This window comes from Plecotus auritus (genome assembly GCF_963455305.1).
Source record: "Plecotus auritus genome assembly, chromosome: 5".
Lineage (NCBI taxonomy): Eukaryota > Metazoa > Chordata > Mammalia > Chiroptera > Vespertilionidae > Plecotus > Plecotus auritus.
In genome coordinates, this window is record NC_137776.1 from 156096103 (window position 1) to 156119435 (window position 23333).

General features: G+C 49.3%; 3 protein-coding genes and 1 long non-coding RNA gene across 5 annotated transcripts; 2 read left to right on the top strand and 2 right to left on the bottom strand.

Annotated features, from left to right (window-relative positions):
• The first annotated feature begins 2877 nt into the window (after window positions 1-2877).
• On the top strand, window positions 2878-9608 carry LOC308248546. The gene is made up of 5 exons (XR_013960621.1): window positions 2878-2976; window positions 4537-4622; window positions 4898-5027; window positions 5612-5707; window positions 9200-9608. It is a non-coding gene; the product is annotated as an uncharacterized lncRNA (long non-coding RNA).
• SIT1 (signaling threshold regulating transmembrane adaptor 1) lies at window positions 3693-5341 on the bottom strand. Its single transcript, XM_080668659.1, has 5 exons — window positions 5123-5341; window positions 4868-5003; window positions 4723-4781; window positions 4552-4613; window positions 3693-4457 (listed from the first exon to the last, which is right to left on the bottom strand). The coding sequence occupies exons 1-5, from the start codon at window positions 5193-5195 to the stop codon at window positions 4224-4226; spliced, it is 564 nt and encodes a 187-aa protein (XP_080524785.1). The 5' UTR covers window positions 5196-5341; the 3' UTR covers window positions 3693-4223.
• A 161-nt stretch (window positions 9609-9769) lies between the features above and the next one.
• On the top strand, window positions 9770-12493 carry CCDC107 (coiled-coil domain containing 107). 2 transcript variants are annotated; one of them, XM_080669332.1, is made up of 6 exons: window positions 9770-9947; window positions 10033-10178; window positions 11729-11792; window positions 11882-11972; window positions 12047-12159; window positions 12241-12493. In XM_080669332.1, exons 1-6 carry the CDS (start codon window positions 9842-9844, stop codon window positions 12486-12488), a joined length of 768 nt encoding a protein of 255 aa, XP_080525458.1. In that variant the 5' UTR covers window positions 9770-9841; the 3' UTR covers window positions 12489-12493. The 2 variants fall into 2 exon arrangements, with proteins under 2 accessions (XP_080525458.1, XP_080525459.1); XM_080669333.1 differs by having other exon boundaries at window positions 9780-9947; window positions 11732-11792.
• Window positions 12494-12732: 239 nt separating this feature from the next.
• ARHGEF39 (Rho guanine nucleotide exchange factor 39) lies at window positions 12733-16142 on the bottom strand. Its single transcript, XM_080668168.1, has 9 exons — window positions 15980-16142; window positions 15687-15781; window positions 15325-15445; window positions 14951-15069; window positions 14397-14467; window positions 14020-14148; window positions 13620-13849; window positions 13273-13361; window positions 12733-13093 (listed from the first exon to the last, which is right to left on the bottom strand). Exons 1-9 carry the CDS (start codon window positions 16136-16138, stop codon window positions 13078-13080), a joined length of 1029 nt encoding a protein of 342 aa, XP_080524294.1. The 5' UTR covers window positions 16139-16142; the 3' UTR covers window positions 12733-13077.
• Window positions 16143-23333: the final 7191 nt, after the last annotated feature.

A 23333-nucleotide genomic window follows, 5' to 3' on the forward strand; every position in this document is an offset into this window, starting at 1 on the left:
ATTCTTAAAGAAGAGGAAGAAGAAAAAAGTAAAGAGAAAAATTATGAACAACAAATACATATCAGCAAGTGAATCTAAAAATCAAGTGAATTAAAAATCTGATGAACAGAATAAACTGGTGAATATAATAGAATCAGGGGCATAGAAAGGGAGTGGACTGATAATTCTCAGGGGGAAAGGGGTATGGGGGGGTTCAGGAAGAGACTGGACAAAAATCGTACACCTATGGATGAGGACAGTTGTGGGGAGGTAAGGGCAGAAGGTGGGGTGGGAACCGGGTGGAGGGGAGCTATGGGGGGAAAGGAGAAACAATTGTAATAATCTGAATAAAGATTTATTTAAAAATAAATAAATAAATAAATAAATAAATAAAATAAAAAAGACTTCTGTGCTGATAAAATATATCTATCTTTCTTTCTTCTTTGGCTGGGTCTGGGTTACAGGCCTTTTCTTTCATTGACTCACATTCAATTTTTTGGTCTTTTAACTTCCAGGGTAGCAGGTAAGAAGAAAGAACTTGCTTTTTGCCTGAAAATGTGCTAAGCTTTCCCCTATCCTTACGAGCTTATGAATTTTAACCTTCATATGGCTAAGTGTGTGTCTTTTCCTATCAGTCCAGTCTGGAACTTAAGTCTTTGTTTAGCTCAGGGAACTTGAATCTATTATTTAATGATGACCTCTCCTCTCCTGTTCCTTATTCTTCAGGAACTCATAGAAGTTGAGTTAAGTCTCCTGGGTCTGTTCCAATCTCCCATCTTTAACCACATGATTTGCATCTCCATATTTTTGAGATACTTTGTCTTTAATTCTCTAGACCTGTTTTCAGGTTTTAGCAGTACATCCTCTCCTTTGATTTATCTAAGGAAATTCTGGGTTCTGATTTTCTAGTTCAGGGAAATCTTTTTTGTTTGAACTTTACACATTTTCAGTCAGAGATTCACCTGCTTCCTCCAGCAGGTCTCTCTGCCCCTCTGGTTTGCCTTTCCCAGCTACAAGGGCTGAGAAATTCAGTCCTCCACTGGTTTGTTTGTTGTTTTGGAGAGCAGGGGAGGCTCAGCAAAGCCATTGATTGTTCCTGGAAAGCAGACTGTTTCTGGGACTTGCTGCATTGCTCTTGGCTCTGAGGCTCTTCTCCAGAAATTTGTCCTAAAGTTCTCTGCCAAGAGCTCATCAGAGCCCACTTAAAGTTCCTCACCTAGCCCTGGCCAGTTTTGCTCAATGGTTAATTAGAGCATTAGCCCTGGACTAAAGGGCCTCAGGTTTGATTCCCAGTCAAGGAGATGTGCCTCGGTTGCAGGCTGGATCCTGGCCCGATTGGGGCATGTGCAGGAGGCAACCAATTGATGTGTCTCACCTCAATATTCTCTCTTTCAGTCTCTCCCCTTCCCTTCCACTGTCTCTAAAAAAATAAAAAATAAATGGAGCCCTAGCTGGTTTGGCTCAGTGGATAGAGCATCGGCCTGTGGACTGAAGGGTCTCGGGTTTGATTCCGGTCAAGGGCACATGCCTCGGTCGCAGGCCCTGGTCAGGGCTCCTGTGGGAGGCAACCAAACTGCGTGTCTCTCTCACATCAGTGTTACTCTCTGTCTCTCTCCCGCACTTCCACACTCTGTAAAAATCAACGGAAAAATATCCTCGGATGAGAATTAATAAAAGAAAAAATGAAGTTCCTCAGCTATAGGTGAGTGTTATCAGAGGGGGTGTGTAGAGGGAGAAGTGGTATAAGTATTACTGACAAAGTGATAATCACCAAAAGACTTACTAGTAAGAACATAAGCCATGATTAGGAGGTCAGAACTCAAGAGTTGCAAGAGATAGAAAGTCTAACTTAGACTGACTGACTAAGCAAAAAAAGGAATTTATTAGCTTGCTTACATAACCAAGAGGTTCAGAAAGCAGATCTTGCTCTGGGCATGGCTGGATCCAAGGTTTCAAATGAAGTCATTAAGACTTGGTCTCTCTCCATGTCCCAGCTCTGTTACCCTCCTTGTAGCCAAAACCAAGTTGAAAGTTTAGACTCGTTTTGACAGAGTGCAGTGCAATGCCAAAGATGGAGGGGCCTTGGTTGGATGGCTTGGGGTGGCTTCTGAGGCTCCTCCCCACCTATAAATAATTCGTTAAGAACTTCCTATCATTGAACCTTTGACAATCCCAAAGACCCTTCGTCTTTGGGTCTTGGGCTTATTCCTATCCTCCCTGCTGGGATCTCAGGAAGAGGGAGGAAAACGGGATCCCCAAAGGGCCCTTGTGGCTTCCCCTGACCTGCTCTGGGATTCTGCTTGGGACAGGGCACTCCTGGCTGTAAACAAACACCAGGGAGGCAGGGAGGGCACGAAGGGAAACACCTGGAGCTTTGGAAGGGGAGCGAACTCCCAGGTATTTGGTAAAGTGAGGCGCTCAACCAGCTGGAGAGATGTGGCAAGGGGGCCCTCAGAAGGTGTTTGAGGTGCAGCGGCTGCCCCTCATTAACATTTATTTCCTAGATTAGGAAGTTGCCACAGACCTGGGGTTCAGTCGAGATCCTAGGCTAGGGCATGAGCCTTCAGTGACAGACAGGGTAAGAAGGTAAGAAAAACCAAAGCGTTGTAGGGGAGAGAGAAAGCAGAGGACCCAGGCTTCGGAGACTGGAAGAAAAGAGTTCAAGTCATACCCAGCTCCACACGGAGTGAGTCCGCTACGTTCTGCGAACGCGGGAGGCGCCCGATGCTCCGGGAGCGGGAGCTACCGAGCCTATAAACTGCGGGGGGGGGGGGGGGGGTGTGCGGCGGGCCGAGTCTGGAGACTTCACCCCCCAGCATGCCGCGGACCCGGCAGCCTCGCGCCTGCGCAGAGGTGGTGGCGAGACCGGGTCCCGCCGCGCGGGGGCGCTCGGAGCTCGGTCCTGCGCCGGCGGGAGGCCGCAGAGCCCGGTGGGAGAGCCGGTCTGGGTTGGGGGTCGTTTGAGGCCTCGGCTGAGATGGCCAGCGAGTCCCAGTGGTGAGCCCTCAGCCCCCAGGCGGCGGACACGTTGAGCGTCTTCTGCACAGCAGCCTTCAGAACCCCACATTCCGCTGCGGGCGGTTCCCGCATCCGGTACCCGCCCCAAAGCCACCTTCCCTCCCACACAGATCCAGCTGCCTTAACCGCGGCCCCGGCTGCTTCTGCAGAGGCGCAAATGGGGTGCTCAGGTCCAGGAACCCCAGGGCACTGGGTTATTGTGTGTCTGTGTGTGTGCAGAGGAGGCCCCCTTCTGATTGGAACCACCAGGCCGGTCTCTGGCGCACGGTTCCCTGCTCTGCCTTCTCTGGGACGCTAGGAAGGAGAGAAGTTTGGTAAAAGCCTCAGGTTCCCCTTTCTTCTGCCCCTCAAACCTTGGACCTGCCTCTCAGAGGCCCTGGGAGGAGATGGTCCAGCCCTCAGGTGTGGGGGTGCAGCACAGCTACAGAGCCCATGGAGAGTAGGGCAGGGGCTGCTGAGCTTGCAGGCTCCTGGTGATGGGAGTTGGGGCGGTCCTCAGTGTAAATTCTGGAGACTTTCTAGCAGCTCCGGCCTCCACCCTGGCACCCACCCCTGCCGCGTTGATGAGGCTGCCCCTCTTGGGCCCTCTTCCCCAGCCAGGCTCCCCTGGGAAGTGCTCTGTGCAGACAGCAAAGCTCACACTCCCGCCATGTGGGGTCTATTGCAGGTCTGTGGCCCACTTAATAAAATCTAAACACTTTTTGAGAAATTTTATTTAAAAACTTGGGGACACAACAGAGGCAGCAGGATGGAGACTGGTATTCTCCTGCCAGGGTTCTCAGACCAGAGCCAGGCTTGGGTTCTTCAGGTTGCTAGGTTCCAGGATCCCCCCACCCCCACCCCAGCCCGTGGCCTCCCCAGGGGTATACCCACCCAGATCCTCTTAGGCTCTTACCCCCTCCCCCACTGCCCACTTCCTGTGTCTGAGGAGACACTGAGGTGTCAGGGGGACACTGTATGAGAGCAATAGTGGGGAGGACCTGGTAAAACTCCGGAAGGAGGAAGGGGCCACTGCCTCTGCTTTCTCCATCCTCAAGAAACGGGGGGCCTGCTTTTCCCCTGAGATATCTCCCTCAGGTCAGATAGAAGGTTTGGGGAACATCACCTCCTGTGACTGGGTAATGGCTGACTGTCTTTGGGGGTTTGTTGTGAAATAGTCATGACCCGAACAGGGTAGCAGTAACCCCTGCAACAGATGAAGCTGGGGCGATGCCAGGCCCTCCATCTCAGCTGGGCGCAGTCTGGCTGTTGGCGTAGGCCTGGTCTGGGAAGGAAGCCCGGGCTCTGCGGGTCTGGGCACACACGGAGGCATAGAGCTCCGGCTCTGGGCCCGAGGCCTGGGGCTTCGGCTCAGAGTCCAGCACCACCTCTGAGTATTTGATGGGGGTTCCAGGGCTCAGGATCCGGCCCTGAGGAGGCCGCAGCTGCAGGCTGGTATAGCACATCACCTCCTCTGCAGCCTGGAGATGCAAGGCGGTTAGAAGTTCACTGGACCCTTGAAAAAGCGCCCCCCACTTCCTTCCCTCCCCTCTTCCTCAGCAACAACTGACTCACCCTGGTGGGGCCTCCAAGTGTTGGATCCTGCTGGTCTGGCCCTGGTTCTTGAGACAGTCGTCCTGGGACAGGTAACAGAAATCTGGTCACTTCTTGTTCCTCCTCCTGCAGACCTTCATCCACCCACCCAGGACCTGTTCTCTGTGCCTCTCCCCTCTGCCAGTTTCCTACCTGTCTTTAGATAATGCAGGTTCCCATACAGGGGGACCTCTTCCACAGACCCTCCAGAACTGCAACACAAAGTTTAGGGGGTAAATGGGGACCTCTTGTTAGGGAGAAATTATCAATTATCCCATTTCTGTTTCCCCCCACTCACTGTCCCTTTCCTGGATGGTTCCTTCTCCAGCCACTACTGCATCGGGACAAGTGTGCAGTCAGCGAGATGAGAAGCAGCAGCGTCAAAGCCCCTAAGAGGGCCCACAATCCCCAGGCCTTGGTGAAGGAGGGAATTCCTGTGGATGTGAGAGAATAGAGGGGTGGGTATTACTGCCCAGCGCAACCCTCCAGATCCCAGCAGATGGGACATGGCGCCGCGTGACCCCTCCCCCTGTCCCTGCCCCGCCCAGCTTACCAGGCCCTAGCTGATCCGTGCAGTTTGCACCGCTGCTCATGACTATTGATGTGGGAGCCAAGTCTGCAGGCATCGATCATGCCCTGAGCCTAGGCGTAAGGCTGGCTTATGGTCTGACAGCTGCAGCAGCCCCCCTTACTCCCACCCCTCCCTGGGCCTGGCCCCCACAGCTCATCATCCCCAATACTGGTGGTGGCAAAGTCGCTGGTTTCCGGGGAGGAAGGGGGAGGGGAGGGATGAGTGAAAGAACTGACACCGCCCAGTGCCTGCACCTGCGCCACCCAGCCACTCCTGAACTTCCGCAACTCCCCACCTCACGGCCCCCTCACCCTTGGCCCTGTACCCCCTTTGGCCAGAGAAGAGAGAAGAAGGCTTTGCCACTGTGTAGGTGAGCCCATGAACACTCCCAAGGGGGGCAGAAGTGGCATGAGGCGGGACCCACAAGACAAGGAAGGCAGGCTTTATGACAGAGATCTCCTTATGCCACAGGGTACCTGACTTTTCTCTCCAGTTCTGAGTCTCATGAGGAGAATGTGCTCCTGGATGAACATGCTATAACATGGAATAGGACTGGGAGGTCTCCTGGTATGTACCCTCTCACCACACCCTAAGGCTGATCCAAGGTGAACGTTTTAGGATGACCATTGTCATTGTTATTATCCTATACTAGGGGCCCAGTGCACAAAATTTGTGCACAGGTAGGATCCCTAGGCTGGCCAGTGATCAGGACCAATTGGGGCCTTGTGGCTGCCGGCCAAGGCCTTCCTTCCCTGGTTGCCGGCTGCCTTCGTTTCATGCCATCCCCTGCTGGTCAGCACACGTCACAGTGAGCGGTTGAACTCCTGGTTGGTCAAACTCCTGAGGGGACAATTTGCATATTAACCTTTTATAATATGCAAATTTCCCCCTCGGGCAGTCGTTCAACCATGAGTTTGACCGTTCGATATGACATGCACTGACTGCCAGGGGGTGGTGTGGAACATGGTGGGCGTCAGTGACCCGCTGTGACCTCTCGCCGGCTACCTGGGGGAGGGGGTGATGGGGACGGAGGAGGTGTGGTGAGAATGCAGGGTGTCCACCGAGCTTGCTCTCACTCTCCCTGCTACCCTTCCCCCGGGACGCCAGGGCTTGTGCCCCCACTCAGGTGCCCAGCGCCCATGAGGAGCCCGCCCCACACCCACACGGTCTCTTCTGGGTGAGCCAGGCTGCAGCCCCCAGGACCGCCGGGGCCAGTCAGGCTCCCCGTGGGTTCGCACAGGAGCCGGTCTGCGAGGCCAGCTGGGAGAGAGTGTGCTGCCCACCGGGTTTCCATGTGTCGCCACTGGACGGCCCAGAGGCCCACGCTGCACTCTGGCCCATGATGTCTGGCCACGCTCATTGCATCTCTGCCTGGGGACTCGGGTGCTGTGACTCAGGCAGAGGGGGGCACGTGGGGGCCCGAGGGCCCGGGTGCTGCCCAGGGCCCAGAGGTTAGCTGGGACCTGCCCTTCCACGCCAGGTGCTCGTGCTTCGATCGCCAGCCAGGCTTGGGAATCACACCTGTGCACGAATCTCGCGCAGTGGGCCTCTAGTTCTGCTTTAACAGTTTGGGCACAAAAAAGCTAGCTTCCTCCCTCTCGACCCACGTCATCCAAATTGTCCTTAAGAACTATCCATCTCAAAAGTTAGTTGAATTAAAGAAACCTCTGCCCCTGTACTATCCTGGATATTGAGCCCTGTCTTTGCACATGTTCACTGCAGGGAGTAGAGTACTGCCCTGCCCAGAGACAGCCCAGTCAGTGGGAGGCTACTGATGTGTGAAGAGGAAGTTTAAACTTTAGACCAGGAGCCAGAAATATGTTTTGTCTGTCCCATACAAGGTTTTTGTTTTGTTTTGTTTTTAACTTTTAAAGATTGCAGTAGTGTGCCAAGGAGGGGAATGGCATGAGAGGTCTGATCCTCCAGCTGCAGGCAATAAGAGGGTTATCATCTGTAGAGAATTTTAAGACAAAACCAACTAAAAATTGGTCTCCATTTTATTACCACCATGTTCCAGCAATTCTAAAAAATGTTAGTAATAAAGTACTCCTCTCTGAAAAAAACGTTTATAGATCCAAGTTCTACATTATTGTGGTTACTGATGAGCTTTCATAATATACAAGCTTCAAATTAGCACACTTGTATTACCTATCCTTTAGAAAACATTGTAATGTACATGGAAGTTCATCTAGAGAACTCCCGGTTACACAATTGGCCCCTGACATAAGGAGATTCATCTAGGCGTGTTTAAATCTAGAATTAGTTCTTAACAGCTTGGAGTTCAAGTTCTCTTTGAGCATAATCTCTGTCTCCAACTCCTATGATAGTACATATTCCCATATTTAGCCCATGGATTTATAATAAACAATAAGTAGCACAATGATTGTAAAGTCAAAGAAATTGAACTTGAATTACTTTATGTCATTCCAGGTGACCTCTCAGAGTTTTTATTTATATTGAAAATTTCTGGGATTTATTGTGAAATGGAATTTTTTAAATCTTTGCCAAACATCCTTATGATTACTCTTTCCCTAACTGTTTGCATGTTTGTTGCTTAATATGAAGAAACTTATAATTTTTAAAAATTTTATTTTTAGAGAGGGAGGAAGGCAGAGAGAGAGAAAGAAACATTGATGTGAGAGCAAAACATTAAAGGCTGCCTCCTGCACATCCCCTACTGGCGATCCAGCCCACAACCTGGGCATGTGTCCTGACCAGAAATAAAACTGTGACCTCCTGGTTCATAGGTTGATGCTCAACCACTGAGCCATACTGGTTGGGCACTATATTTAGTTTTATACTGTCATGATTATATCAGACATTCAGTTATACAAATAATTCAGTCTGAATTTCTGACCCTTATTGTTAGTTTATTTTATGGTCCTTTTATTTGTTTCATTTCCTGATTATTAATGAAAATAATTTTGTCCTATAGAAGAGAATTTTAAAAACATGATCCACACAGGTGTCAAATATGCCAAATATTCCTTGTTAACATTTTAAAACAGAGATTTCAAATTTTAAAAATCCCAATTTGTTGAATTGGGGTGGGGAGGTGTAGAAATCAGAATATCTGGCAGTAGTGGGCCCAAATTCTCTGAAGGCAATGATCAGTTGGGGGCCATTTATTTACATTGACTATACCAACTGGTTTAGAGTACACTGTTCTGACACCCAGGTTGCCTCATGGTGGTCAACTAGACCACGGTAACTCCCCTGGGTTCCGGTCTTTCCCTGCAGTGCCTCCTTCCTTTCTGGAAAGACAGGAAGATACACCGCATTTTATTCATTTATTTAACACATGTGTACTTCATTCATTTAATACACATGTACCAGTACCCATCACTTATGTGCCAAGCTCTGGAGATATGGTTACTTTCCTCTTCAAAGAGCTGTTGGTCTAATCAGGAAGATGACCCTTTATCCCAGACAGTTATAAAAGATAGTGTGAAACAGTGGGAGACTACCTAAGTCTGCCTGGAGAAGTCAGGGTCGGCAAGAAGTGGGAAGGCCTGGAGGTGGGGTGATGTGAGACAGATGATATGGAGACAAGCAGAAAATGGTTGGAATCGCCTAGTCTCTTACCTGATCAACAACACTTAATCTTCACGAACCTGAGTTTCCTCATTTTTAAAAAGAGCTTAATTATATTTAACTGTTGGATCGTTTGAAAACATTAATTTCCTTCAACAAGGATTCATTGAGTGCTCGCTTTGGCAGCACATATACTAAAATTGGAAAGATAGATTATCATGGCCCCTGCGCAAGGTAAACACTTAAATTTATTAAACAATGTCACCCCAATGAATTTAATTTTTTAAAAAAGGAGTGCTTGCTAGAGCCATGTGCTGTGCTAGGCTATAGGAATAAAATGGTAACGAAAAAGAGATATGGCGTTTTTAATGAGTTGATTTTAATAAATGAAAATGGATTTTTCCAGCTTTATTGTGATATAATTGACATAATAGTGTACAATAGCGGCTAATGAATAAACAAAGTTAATAATTCTACATGGAAACATTTGAGCTGACATCTGAACGTAGATGTTACCTGTTGCAGAGAAGGCTCTACTCAAGATAAGAGAATTGTAAAATGCAGCCGCGCTGAGAATGAGCCCCGTGTGGTTAGTGCGCGTAGACGCACCGCCTGCGTAACTAGAGGAGATGACGGACGACGCCCCCGCCACACGCCCGCTCAGCTCTTCGCTTCTTGGCGGATCGACACGAGAAGCGGGGGAGGTCTACGTGCGTGCGCACGTGGCACTCTCTGCCCACGGTCCGGGGACTTTCCCCTAGGCGCAAATGAGGAACCGAGTCCTCCGTCTGTAGCCTAGGCAACAGGCCTTCAGCGCGAACTACAGGAAGATGCTTGGCTGCTCGGACATTTTATAGGTCCATCAAGAAATCTACCTTATAGTTAGGGTGATAAGATTGTGGTTTAAGAAATAAAAATCACTTTTTAGAATAATTTTCTAATACTTCTGGAGGTATTCTGACTAATATAAATTAGAATAAATAGATAAGAAATTAACTAATTTAGGAAAATTTGGCCAATGGTCCTATGCAAATAAAGCGTGGCCACGCCCACACTATGTGGGCGTGGTCTTCTGGGGGCGGCCCCAGCGAGACTGGCGCGCCTACCCATGAGCACTGGGGCGCTCCGCTCCCTAGCGCCGCTGGGGCCTTAGTCTGTCGGCCTGCAATGGCGAGCGCGGTCTCGCCCGCGGGTGTTCTGGTGCTACTACTTGTATCTGCGCTGCCCGGGGTCCTCGGAGACCGCTCCAGCCCCGACCTCCGGGCACACCCAGGTACCAGCGAGGGCTGCTGGGGGGAGGCTGGGATTGTCCTAGAGTCCCAGCCCTATTGACCCTCCTCTGCCCTCCTCCTCCGCAGGGGACCTCACCCAGGTCAGCTCTAAGGCCACGGAACCCCGGCGGTCGCCGCCGCCCAAGCACCAGCAGGAGCGGGCCCGGGCGTGGCCTTTGGGGGCGCTGTACACCGCAGCCGTCGTGGCTTTTGTGCTCTATAAGTGTTTGCAGGTGCGGGGAGACCAGTGGTGGGGATGCCCCGGGCCTGAATTTCCCATGGGGGCGTAATGGTACCAAGAACAAGAGACATCTTCCAGTCATCCTATGAAATGAACAGTAGTTTCTTGGCTTTCCAACATTATGGGGTCATTTTGAGCATCCAGCGAGGTAATGGATGTGAAGGGCACATGGTAAATTGTAAATAAATATCACATGTAGTCTTCGCAACAAGCCAATGAAGAGATTAAGTCACTTGCTCAAGGTCAGAGCTAGTGAGCTGGGATTTGAACCTAGCAAGTGTGGAGTTCCTGGTGAGATTCCAACCTTGGCACAAGAGGTTGGTTACTGTAGTCGTGTTTGTTTTTTAAAATATATTTTTATTGATTTCAGAGAGGAAGGGAGAGGGTTAGAGAGATAGAAACATCAATGATGAGAGAGAATCATTGATAGGTTGCTTCCTGCATGCCCCCTACTGGGGATCAAGCCCGCAACACAGGCATGTCCCCTTGACTGGAATTGAACCTGGGACCCTTCAGTCCGCAAGCCAGTGCTCTATCCACTGAGCAAAACCAGCTAGGGCTGTAGTTGTGTTTTTTGAGTTCAAGGTACCAAACAGGCTCATGTTCTTGGGAAGGAGGCCCTGAAATATGAATTGACAGTACATTTTGGTGGGTTGAAACTGTTGAAATGTAAAGTAGTGCCTCCCAGGGCTGTATATTCAGCCCTGGCCCTATCACTCAGTTGCACCAGGAAATAGAGGGCTCCAGAGCAATTTGGAGATGATGTAAAACTAGAAGGGACAGCTGATCATGATTCCAAATAGACTTGACAAGCTAGGATAAACGACTGAATTCAATGATGAAATTTAACAAGGAAAGATAAATTCTATTCTTGGACCCAAATATAGTCTAAAAGAAACATAACAGCAGCAGTTTATTGATTGGCTAATGAAGTTCATTTGTGTGTTCTGACAACCCATTTCCTAAATAAGTACTGTGTGTTATCTTATGATCAGAGCATTCCTGGAGAACTTTATTCTCTTTGGGGCACTGATTTAAGAGCTCAAGTTCAGTAAAGCACCAGAGAAAGTCATGTCAAATGAGCACTGTCTGAAAAAGATTGGTGATATTAAGTCAGAGAGGACGTGGGGAAGTGAGAGAGGGCAGGGGTGGGGGGGAACTAACCGTTGTTTTCAAATTCCCAAGGGGCTTACATGTTGAAAAGACATGATTTTGGGAGGCTCTTCTCAGCACAGTGAAAAGTAGATACATGAAGGACAGTTTTTGGCTTTGTCTATCAACTAACAACCAGAACTTTATCAACCTGGAGGGAGCTGCTCTTTTCCTGGAGGTGTCAGAGTAGACCGAATGACCTCGTGAGGGCGTACTGACAGGCTGCTTCATGTCCTGGGTGAGGAGCTGGACTAGATGGGATTGTGATTCTCTGAAGTAAAAAATCCAATAGTTTTCTCTACCTCAAATTATCCTCCTCCTCCTCTTACTGGCTTTGGAGACAAGAGGTGGGGAGTCTTGCTGCAGTATCTCCATTTCCTTCTTCTGCAGCAGGAGAAAAATGAGGCTCCTGTTCTCCAAGAAGAGGCAGGCAAGAAGGAATCATGGCAGTCAGGTGGGTTTTGCAGAAGACTTGCTTGGTAGGGAGTTGGGGGACGGCAGAAGGTGAGTAACCATTGCTCTCCTTCTCTCCCTTACCTCCAGAGCAACAGCTGGCCCAGTTGACACAACAGCTGGCCCAGACGGAACAACACCTGAACAATCTGATGGCCCAGCTGGACCCCCTTTTTGAGCGGTAAGGAGAGCAATGTGTGGCAGGTGAGAAGTGGGGACACAGATTGGGCAGCCTCTGAGGGGACCTATCCACAGTGTGACTACTCTGGCTGGAGCACAGCAGGAGCTTCTGAACATGAAGTTACACACCATCCACCAGCTGCTACAAAAGAACAAGCCCAGCAAGGGTGTGGAGGTTCCAGAGCCAGGTAACAGGCTGGGGGTGAGAGTCTGGTGGGGGTAGAGACAAAGTATCTGAAATGGGAGCATACCTGATCTTCCCCTCACAGAGGCTAGCATGCCCTTTCCTGAGGACTCACGTATGAAGGAGGAAGACGAGGAGGCTGGTGACATTCAGGCTGGGGAAGAGCCCTTAAATTGGAGCACAGAGACAAGGAACCTAGCTACTCCTTGGGGAGCTGAGCAGGGGCTAAGGAGAAGATGCAGCAAGACTGCGACAAAGGGCCCCAGTCCCAGCCCCCTCTGGGAAGGAGGGACGACAGCTGAAGGTTTAGTAAAACAAAGTCTGTTCTTGTGATTGGATGCTCCAGTGTGCTTTTTTCCTTCCAGCTGGTCACACACACACCCATACTAGGTGCCTAGGAACAACTGGCCCTTCTTGAAAAGCTTCCCTTATTAGGACAAAAAGATGCTGCCTCCCCCCGTGAGAGCTGAGGAGATAGAGGGAGCTCCAGTTCTTTTCCTTGTACTCCTGAGGCCGTCATGCCAGCCTCCAGGCACAAACATCCCTTTTCTCATTCACATAGCTGAAACAGGCCTTTCCAAAGAAACAAAAAAACTTTACTTAAATCCAGTAGGAAAATAAAACTATAAAAATAGCCACATTTGCAAAGCCATAGCCTTGATAAACGACTGGCCATAGACATAGCACCAAGCTTATCAGCCCCAAATCCCCTCATCTGTGCTGGAGGGGCTGGTTCAGTGGAGGTTCAAATGGGTCAGACTTGGTTTCCTGATTCTTAAGAGCTGGTCTAATAACCCAGTCCCAGGCAAACACAAAACGATCCTTCTCAAAGCATGAAGGGTTCTGTGTTTTGTTTAGTTTTGTGCTCCTGACCCTGACCTATCCCTGAAGTATCCTGGGTTCTGGAATTCATAAGATTCTTCTAGTTCTTCTGGCTGCTGAGGAGAGAAGACAGTTCAGGTATTGGCATGAGCACTCTAGTCATACTCTAATCAACTATGGGGTAGGGGTGGTGGGGTGGTGTCCCGCAGATGTAGGACATGAGACAGGATCAGAACTGCTCATCTCCTGCTCCTGGGCCTCATCACAACACTTACCAAGGAAAGAGACAACCTACCTGATGGCCAAAGTCAGACTGTGGTACCAGCGCAACAGCTCCTCCTGGTCCGTGGACATAAGCAGTAGCTTCTCATGAGGAAAGGACAGCTGGGGAGAGACCACCTCTTAATGCATGGCTCAGAAAGGTCCAGGCTAAAGCTGAAGGCCTTGCTGCTCCCATGGGGTCATTCAGGACTCATGTGAGAACTAGATATGAACCCAAAGACCCAGTTATCCTCTCTCAATGTAGCTGGCCCAATTCCTATGACAAGAGTCCAGGCCAAGGAGATAAAACAGGTGCACAGGTATTTGAGGTATATGTTCGGCCTCTCCTACCTTACCTAGGACTCCCATCTTATTACTTACACTGAGCAGTCCACCACAAGGGCCCCCCGAGTGGCCAAAGACCCTTTGGAGTTGACACTGGGCCATGGGGTAGACGGCCCGGCAGACAAAGGTGCCACTCTGCAGCAGGTGCAATGGGGGTCGAGGCTTGGCCATGACAAGCACGTCAGAGAACAGGAAGAACATTCGGGGCCGAGGTTCCCCACGGGGAGGCACTACCAACAGCCAGCCCTGGCGTAGGAACCAGCGACCTGGGGGATGAGAGAGCTGTTATTCTAATGCAGCTCCAGGACCATGATCCGTGGGCATAAAAGAAAAGGGAGGCTGAGGAAAATGGGTATGTGCTGGCAGTCAATATAGCGGAAGAGGGGTGATTCAGAAAAGGGCAGGTTGAGGGCGAAGGGGGAAGGATGCAGACTACCTGAGGTGAGCCCCTTTGCCTGGCGGCCGCTGAGAAGGGCCTGAACACGCCGGAGGTGCTGGTCATTCTTCTGTTTCTGACCAATGGTGTGAACTCGCTGGGCAGTCTCACTTATCAGCCGAGCAGCCCCTGGAATAACATCCCCAACCCCATTCCCAGCACATCTTTGACTCTGGGGACTGGTGGTGGAGAAAGGCTACTCCCTAAGGAACCAGAGTTAGGGTCTAACTTGTTGAAGAGCAGGTAGGACAACAGGAACATCATGTACATGTCAAAGGAAGACAGGGTCATACCAGACATTGTTGGAGGTCACAACCCAAAAGGGATACAAGAAAGGCAGCCTTCTGTCTTTGAGTTTTGGCAGAACAAGAACATACGTGTGAGCTGTTGGTGGTCAGGGCTGTTGGGACTTGTGTTTTCAGCCAAAGCAACAACAAGATTTTCATACCTAGAATTAGACAGTTGAAGTCTATGAGGGGACGTAGAGCTGGGAAAAATTCCCTCTGCCTGACACACACATAACCCCTTACACATACTTCCACTGCAAAGCCAGGAAAGATCTGCTCTGGCTTTGTGTCCCCTCTTTCAAAACCTGGCCTCACACCACATCACCCTTTCCCATCCCACATTGAAGAGTCAGGAGCAGACTCTTCAGAAATTCTAAACTGGACCAGCCTCTCATCTCAGCAAATTCTTCCAAAAACTGTGTCACTAGCCCATTACAAGCCCCCGCGCTTCAATGCAGAGTTCCCCAGTCCCAGCTAAGGGCCTGAGGCTGCAGACTCCAGGTACTCCAGTGGGTTCTCGTTTACTCTTGCAAAAAGGATTTTGGGAGCAATTTGTCCCAGCAGAGAGGCATTGGGATAGACCCCATGAATCCCACAAAGGTGAGAGACAGAAAAGTTGGCTGAGTCAGGGAGAGTTCACTCACTGCTGAAGCCTCTGCAGAGGTAAAGGGAGCAGGTCCTGGAGCTGAAGGCCCCCAAACTCAGGGCGGCCTTCCTGAAGCCTCACGAACCTCCGGAAACGTTTGCTTTTCTTTAGTTGTTCCTGGAGTGAAGGGGAAAGGGTTGGCAGCAGAGAGAGAAGCCTCTCCTTACACTGTATTCACCTGTGTACACATCCCCAGCCCTCAGCAAGCTGTGTGCTCCTGAGAGAACCCCTGTCTCCCTACAGGGAACTTAGCACAGAACTGGACACCCAAAGGGCTCTATAAATGCAGGGACAGTATGAAGTTTGGGTCTCCAGATGGAGAGGAAATGTAAGGGGCAAGAGAGGAAGGACTTGAGGTCACCTTCAAGTTACCTGCAGGGTGGTCTGGGACCTCTCTGCGTTGGCAGCAAATTGGGTGTAGAGCTCCAGGTGGGGGCAGAAGCCTTCCAGCCCCTGCCCCCAGTGCCCTCCTTCCAGGTAGGGAAGCAGCTCTCTGCGTGGGTGAGGACAATAAAAGAGCTGCCAAAGAACTGCTCAAGCATCACATTTCATTCTTTTAACCCTGACCCATGGGTAGTGCTGTTACCCCATTTTACAGAGGGAGAACTGGGGCACTGGGCCAAGACCACAGGTGAGGTCACTGGCAGACTCGGAATATGAACCTGGGTCTCTCCGTGCAGTGCCAGAAGCCAAGGCGCTCCCTCCTTCCCTCTCCCCACGCCCCTTCCACTCACTGGCTGGCGCCGTAAATGAGCTCCCAGGGCCCAAACAGGGCCTGGCGCTCCGGTGGTCGCAGCGTGCCCTTGGCTCTCAGAATCGCCACGAAGTACTGCGGAGAGAGAACACCGGCATATGGTCTGCAGGAAGAGGCAACGCCAAGGCGCGGCTAGAATCTGCAGAAGTCTGCCCAGCCCCCAAATGCAGGAGGACAGAGCAAGACCCCCGTACTCGGGATCACCGACCTCGCAGAGACCCTCCCACACCCTGGGCTCCCCGCCCCATTCGAGAGGGCACGCGGGGCCCCCACCGTGGCCACCAGCCCCAGCTGCTCCTGGTAGCGCCGCTCGGTCTCCAGCAGCTCCCGGGCGGTGCAGGCGCGTTTCCGCTCCCAACGGGCACGCTGCTCTTGCACCGGGCACCGGGCCCTGGGGCCCGGGTTCTCCATGCCTAGCTGACCGGTGGACATTTCCGGCCACAGCCCGCCGGAGATTCAAATGCCAACCGCTCAGGGGCGGGGCAGCTTGGAGGAGCGCGCCCCCTGGCGCCGGGAGGCTACGCGCAGGACGGAGCATGCGGGGCGGCCTGCCAAGCAGCGTCTCGTCTCCGCTAGGGCCTCGCCCCACCGCCAGGGCGGCGCTGTAGGTACGTCACGTCCGTGGGAGTACAGCCGAGTGGGGCAGGTGAGGGACTCTCCTGAGTGGATCTAATTGGGGCAGCAACCTAGACTTTGAGCCAGCAGACTTGGGGGTGCAGACACTGGCAGGGCCTGTGTCCTATCGGTAGAATTGGGAAAGGCGCAATAGTTGCAGTACATATTCTGCACTGGGCCCAGTCCAGACGCTGGGGTTCAGTCGTTTATAATGCTTCTTTACAATTAGGGACTCTCACTAGTCAAAAAGTTTGAAATATTTTGGCCTCCGGACAGATGTTTATAGGTTTTGCTCGGCCGGCGTGGCTCAGTGGTTGAGTGTCGATCTATGAACCAGGAGGTCACGGTTTGATTCCTGGTCAGGGCACGGGTTGCAGGCTCGACCCCAGTGTGGGGTGTGCAGGAGGCAGCCAATCAGTGATTCTCTTCATTGATGTTTTTTTTTTCTCTCTCTCTCTCCCCCTTACTCTCTAAAATCAATAAAAATATATATTTTTTAAAAAGTTTATAGGTTTTAAGTTACTTTGTTTCTTATTCCAAAACTTACAGCCAATTAGCTTCCAGTCAGCAGGTGTCAATAACTAACACAATGGTTCTGAATTGCTTAATTATGGCCAATGGCAAAAGCCTGCAGTTGATTAGCCTGTGATACCTAGTCAAAGACAGTATGTAACAGATTTTCCTTTTTTAGCTCTGAAGGGCCAATTGGCAGTGCCTTTTTGTCAGTATGTATGTGACGGTTTTTTTTTGTTGTTTTTTTTTAAATATATTTTATTGATTTTTTTATAGAGAGGAAGGGAGAGGGATAGAGAGCCAGAAACATCAATGAGAGAGAAACATCGATCAGCTGCCTCCTGCACACCTCCCACTGGGGATGTGCCCACAACCAAGGTACGTGCCCTTGACCGGAATCGAACCCGGGACCCTTGAGTCCGCAGGCTGACGCTCTATCCACTGAGCCAAACCGGTTAGGGCTGTATGTGACGTTTTAAAGTGTGCCTCTCAAATTGCCTAGCAATGCATTCTAAAGAAGTAGATATGTGGACAAAATTATATGTGCCAAGATGTGAAGCACAACATTGTAACAACTGATAACCTAAATGTCCAAAGGTAGTAAATTGGCTAGGAAAAATGTGGTACAGCCATTTGAAGGAATAATAGGAAAGCATTAAAATGATGTTAAAAAGCTATCAATATAGAGAAAGGTACATAGTGTATTGCTGAGAGAACAAAAGCAGACTATACAGCTGTTTGCACAAGATGATCACATTTATGTATAATATATATGACTAAAAGGACAAAACAGTGGTTTTTATCTCTGGTGATGAGATTGAGAATAATTCATTCAACAGATATTTATTAAAGACCTACTCAGTGCCAGGTACTAGATCATTGAGATTTATGGGGTGGTGAAAAGGACTTTTCTGCCTTTCCTAGGTTTTCTGCCTGAGCTTGCATGCATTACTTTGTAATCAGAAAAAAAATATTAAAAACTCAGGTTTTAGACAGACTTTAGACCCCATGCCTATTATTCTGGACTCCTAGGAATCTGGGCCCCACGCCAAGAACCAAGTTACTGTCAGGGATCTGAGGTCTCCTCTAGCTCTCTGACATTCTAAATATTCTGAGAAAGGAATAATGCTGGTCTTAGATCAGGGAGAAACAACTTGATGGGCTTGGTGGAGGAAAGAGAGAATTTGGGTCAGACCGTACCTCGGAATGGATCCCAAGGAGACTGGTGATACCGTATAGTGGGAAGCTAGGTCTCAAGAGAATGTGGGACCATTTGCACTAAGATCTCAAGTGAGGAAGGGGACAGATAATCCCATGGTGATTGGTATCACCGTGAGCCCAGTTGATGAGAACAGCACAGCACCTTGGGGTGCAGTGGTGGTGGGTGTGTTTGGGTGTGCTGCCAGTGTGTGAGGGTGCTTTATAGAGTCTACTGTGAGCTCAGATGGGGGAGGAAGAAGAGGGAAATGTCACGAACACACACTGAGTATAATTGGAGACAACTGATTTCCTGGAGACCACGTCTCTCCCAGAGCAAGTCAGGCACACCCCATAGTCTACCTGGAACAGTCAGACTCTCTATTCCCAACTTTATCCCCAAAGCCAAAGGAAGGCAGGACCAGTGGGAGAAGGTCAGAAGGCAGTCAACAACCTCTCTATTCTTTAATTACCCTCAACCTCTGCTTTCAACTCACTGGATGCTGGAGAAGCCCTAGGGATGCTTTGAACAACAATTATCAGTTATTACACAAAAATTAAATGCTTCTTATATGCCACATCCTGTGCTAGGCATGGAGATGAAACAATGGACAATGAAATATGGCCTCTGCTGTTATTGATGCTGATAGTCTAGCATGGCAGACATGGTAAGGAGTCGCCATAAAGTGAGATAAACATTACAAAAAGATGTATAGGCTTTTATGCGGGCAGGAGTGACCCCATCTAGGAGTCAGGGAAGGCTTCTTAGAGGAAGTAACAATGTGAATTGATACCTGAAGAATGAGTAAAACTTGGTGGAGCAGGGTTAGCAGTAGAGTAGAGGTGAGAGACACAAACTGCATGAACAAAGTTTGGAGATAACACACACACACACACACACACACACACACAGTGCATTCAAGGAACAGCTAGAAGTTCAATAAGATTAGAGCATAGACTGCAAAGGAGAGAGTGATGAAAGAGGAGACTGGAGAGACAGAGAGAAGCCAAGCCATGGCGGGAATTTATACCAGTAAGACTGTCATAAATAATAGTAAACTCAAAGTGGCTAAATGATATTTTATTAGCTTATGCAACTGAAAAGTCCAGATGCAGGTAGGGTTAGCTTAATCCAGCAACTCAATAATATCACCAAGGATGTAGGATGTTAATTAGGTAGGTGCTTATGGATCTGAGGTGGAGAAGAGAGTCCAACCCCGGGATACTTGTCTGTCATGAACTTGTAGAAACCATGGAAGTGGATGAAACTGCCTACAAAGAATATGAAGAGCCCTAACCGGTTTGGCTCAGTGGATAGAGCGTCGGCCTGCGGACTGAAGGGTCCCGGGTTCGATTCCGGTCAAGGGCATGTGCCTTAGTTGCGGGCACATCCCCAGTGGGGGGTGTGCAGGAGGCAGCTGATGGATGTTTCTCTCTCATCGATGTTTCTAACTCTCTATCCCTCTCCCTTCCTCCCTGTAAAAAATCAATAAAATATATATAAAAAAAAAAAAAAAAAGAATATGAAGAGGGATAAGAGCAGAAGGCATGAGAATTTCCAACACAAACCCATTTCTTCTCATCCTGTGCTAAAAATGGCTAATATCAGTTCTAAAATGGCTAATGTCATAGTGGGCTAAATGGTGGTCCCCATAAAGATATGTCTATACCCTAACCCCAGCAGCCTATGATTATGAACTTATTTGGAAAAGGGGTCTTTGCAGATGTAATTAAGCTAAAAATCTTGAAATAAGATCATTCTGGGTTATCTTGGTGGACCCTAGCCAATGGTGTGTTCCAAAAAGAGGCACCAGTAGGGAGACAGGGAGAAGGCCATGTGAAGTTGGAGGCAGTGATCGGAGTTATGCAGCCACAAGCCAAGGAATTCCTGGAGCCGCCAGAAGCTAGAAGAGGCTCTAAAGCTTTCAGAAGGAGCAGGGTCCTGCCAACACTCTGATTTCAGATTTCTGGCTTCCAGAGAGAGAGAAATTCTGTTGTTCTGAGCCACCCAGTTGGTGGTAGTTTGTCACAGAAGTCCTATGAAATAACACAGATGATGAGGTCGGCCAGAACTACAGGTCGGCCTCAAGGCCCCAGAAGAGCTTTGATCTCTTTGCTTCTAATCCATGGCTGAGGAGTGGGAGGCTTTTTCTCCTCCCCACCAGCGAATAGCTCCCTCCTCTGCGAACAGACCCTAATGACCAAAGACTTGGCCTTAAATAAGGTTGTGCACCAGGTGGGGGGTGCCCCAGTCAATCAGTCCTGAGTACACTCTGTCCCAACCTGGGGAGGCTCAGGGAACAAGACTCTGGGAGCTCAAACCTGTTTTGGAGTTTGGCAGACTCCCAGCTGGGAAGGTATGATCCCAGGTCACAGTCCACATTCCCCACCCAGACCGAAGACACAGTCACACACAGACAGAGAACTCAAGAGAGAGGCAGCACCATGCATAATGGCATGTGGAAACAAAGGGAGATCTGCACCTGGACACAGATCTGGACTCTGAAATACTGAGAGAAAGCAGCAGAGAGGGCAGGGAGATGTGTGGACACACAGAGAAATATACAAAGAGATCCTGACAGAGACCTAAAAAGGAAAAAGATGGAAACATTCAGACTATTTGGAAAGAGGGAAAATGAAATAAAGCTGGGATTAGTGTTGAAGAAAGATGCCCAGACATATGGTCCCCGTGTTTCTGTCTCCTGTGCTTCCCATAACCTCTTCCACCTCAACTAGATTACTTGTTTCCACATTCCATCTTGTCCAGGTCCATTCAATTTAGATATTACCGTGGACCTTCCATGTGTCAGGGGCCCACCAGGGTGCAACAACACAGCTGACCAAATCAATGAGCTGATCATCCAGTGTGCACACTGGATCAAATTGCCATCGATGGAGGGCTCTTACTTTGGCTCCAGAATCAGGCGTCCTCAAACTATGGCCCGCGAGCCACCTGCGGCCCGCTGAGGACATTTATCTGGCCCACCAGGTGCTGCTGCCTGTCCTACTTAGCAGCCGACTCGTCCCGGGCCCACAGTGCGCATAGGAATTTGTTCATAGTGTTTTTTTTAACTATAGTCCGGCCCTCCAGCGGTCTGAGGGACAGTGAACTGGCCCCCTGTTTAAAAAGTTTGAGGATCCCTGATAGATGGTTAGACTAATTACTTGCTAAAATGATTGCTTCAAGAACAGCTGTTGTTCAGCCATGTAAGTTTGTGGTATACAGTATAGCAGTCACTCTGACAAGGCATAAAATGGGGTACCATAAAAATGTGGTATCATGTTCCTGGAACAATTGTGGTTCAACATGCACAGGTCATTGACGAGCTCCTTTCCCCGAGGGCAAGAAAGTCAGCTTAGTCAATTGGGTTTTCTCAAGTCCAGGCAAGGTGATCTGCCGAGAGAAAAATGCTCAGTAATAGCTGTTGAATAAAAGAATGACTCAATCAATCAAATACTGAACCCTGCCTTTATGGAGCTAAGGTATTAGAACAGATAAAATGTCATAAATCATCTTAATATGAATTAGATGGTGGGCAAGGTTATTAGCGAGGGCAAACAAAGCACTGTGGGGGTTGAGGCACCAGAAATCTCTTCCTATAGTGCAGAGTTAATCAAGAAAGACTTCCTGGAAGAAGTGGCCTTTGAGCTGAGCCTTGAATAATAGAAGAGATTTAGACAGGGGAGATAGTAAGACTATTCAACATGGTAGTGGGTGCACAAACACTGATCCATCTGAGTGGAAGCTGGCTCAGGCATTCTAGTGGGAGTCTGGAGCCCTGCTGTGATAAGAGGTCATGAGGAGGTTGGGAGAGTCCCCAGGAAGGAGCTGGGGTAGCAGGAGCACTCTGGAGTGAGGGGCTAGTTACCAACAGAATTAGAAATATTTCAATGTATTTAATTACCTTTTATAATCATACAGATGCACAATACCTACTGAACGTGTTCCAGTTATGAACCTTCTGAGATGGCCTTACTCCGATTTGGTTTGTCGAAGCCATCGGGGCCTTACTGCAATGTGAGCTACAGAACAGTAGAGCCGTTTCCAGTCCAATGCCGTATCCCTAGTGCCTAGAACAGTACCTGGAGGGTTGGAGGAGGCACAATAAGTGTTCGTTAAATGAGTAGGCAGAGACTGGGAACCCCAAGCCCATATTGGGGTCCTCTCATTTGTCTCCTAGCACCCACTCCCCCCCTCCAATCCATGCTCCACACCAGCCCTCAACATGACCTAATATGGGACTTACATTCTGTCATTCTCCCAAAATATTTGATGTCTCCCCTTTGCCCAGAGTACCATCCTCCAAATTGTTATTACTGAATTGAACTTCTACTTCTTCACAGGCCCGACCAAATTTTCCTACTTCTGTATTACTTTCTGAGGCAGAATTCATCTCTCTCCCCTAAATCTTATCGTAGTGTTTGCCCTCACTCCCTAGACAGTGAGCTCCTCAGGACAGCAGCTGTGTCTCAGTGGTACTTCTAGACCAGTGCCTGACATACGTTATATACTAAATAAATATTTATTACCTATAAGAGTGAATGGCTGCCCTGGCCAGTGTGGCTCAGTTGTTTGAGCGTCTCCTGGTGCACTTGAAGGTTGCCGGTTTGATTCCCAGTCAGGGCACATGCCTGGGTTGCGGGCTTGATTCCCAATAGGGGCCATACAGGAGATAGCCGATCAATGATTCTCCCTTCCTCTCTCTCTAAAAAAATCAATAATGACATATTTTTAAAAAATCAATTAAAAAAATTTTTTTAAAAGGTGTGAATGGCAGGCATTCCCAGTAGTGAGAACTATATGAAGGAAGGCGGATATTTTGGGAAAAAAATGAATGGTTTAATTTGGCTGGAATATGAGGGATAGTAGGAAGAGATAAGATGGGAAGGTATCTTGGGTAAGATTTTGCAAGGATGTGGAAGTCAGCTAAAGGGAGAAGATGGGCAGATGGAAGATACTTTGATAGACAGTAGGAAGTCAATGAAAGTTTTTGAGCAGAGGTGTAATATGATGAAAAACAAGTTTTCTTTAAACCCATCAGAGTCCCTCTCATACATATACTCACTTTTCCATTCATACTCACATTAACCTCCCACCTACCCACCTATTCCCCTGCCAGCGCTCCTGCAGCAGTTTGCCCTACCCCTTACCTGCTCCCTGGCTGGGCAGGGGATGCACACAAGGCCTGCTCCCCTCTCCCTGTCTTTCCCCTTCCCTGCCTGGGACTGGGAGGCAGGCCAGGGTTAGCTGAGGCTGGCTGGCAGGCAGCCTGGTGGTGCCAGGGGAAGCCTATGCAGTGCC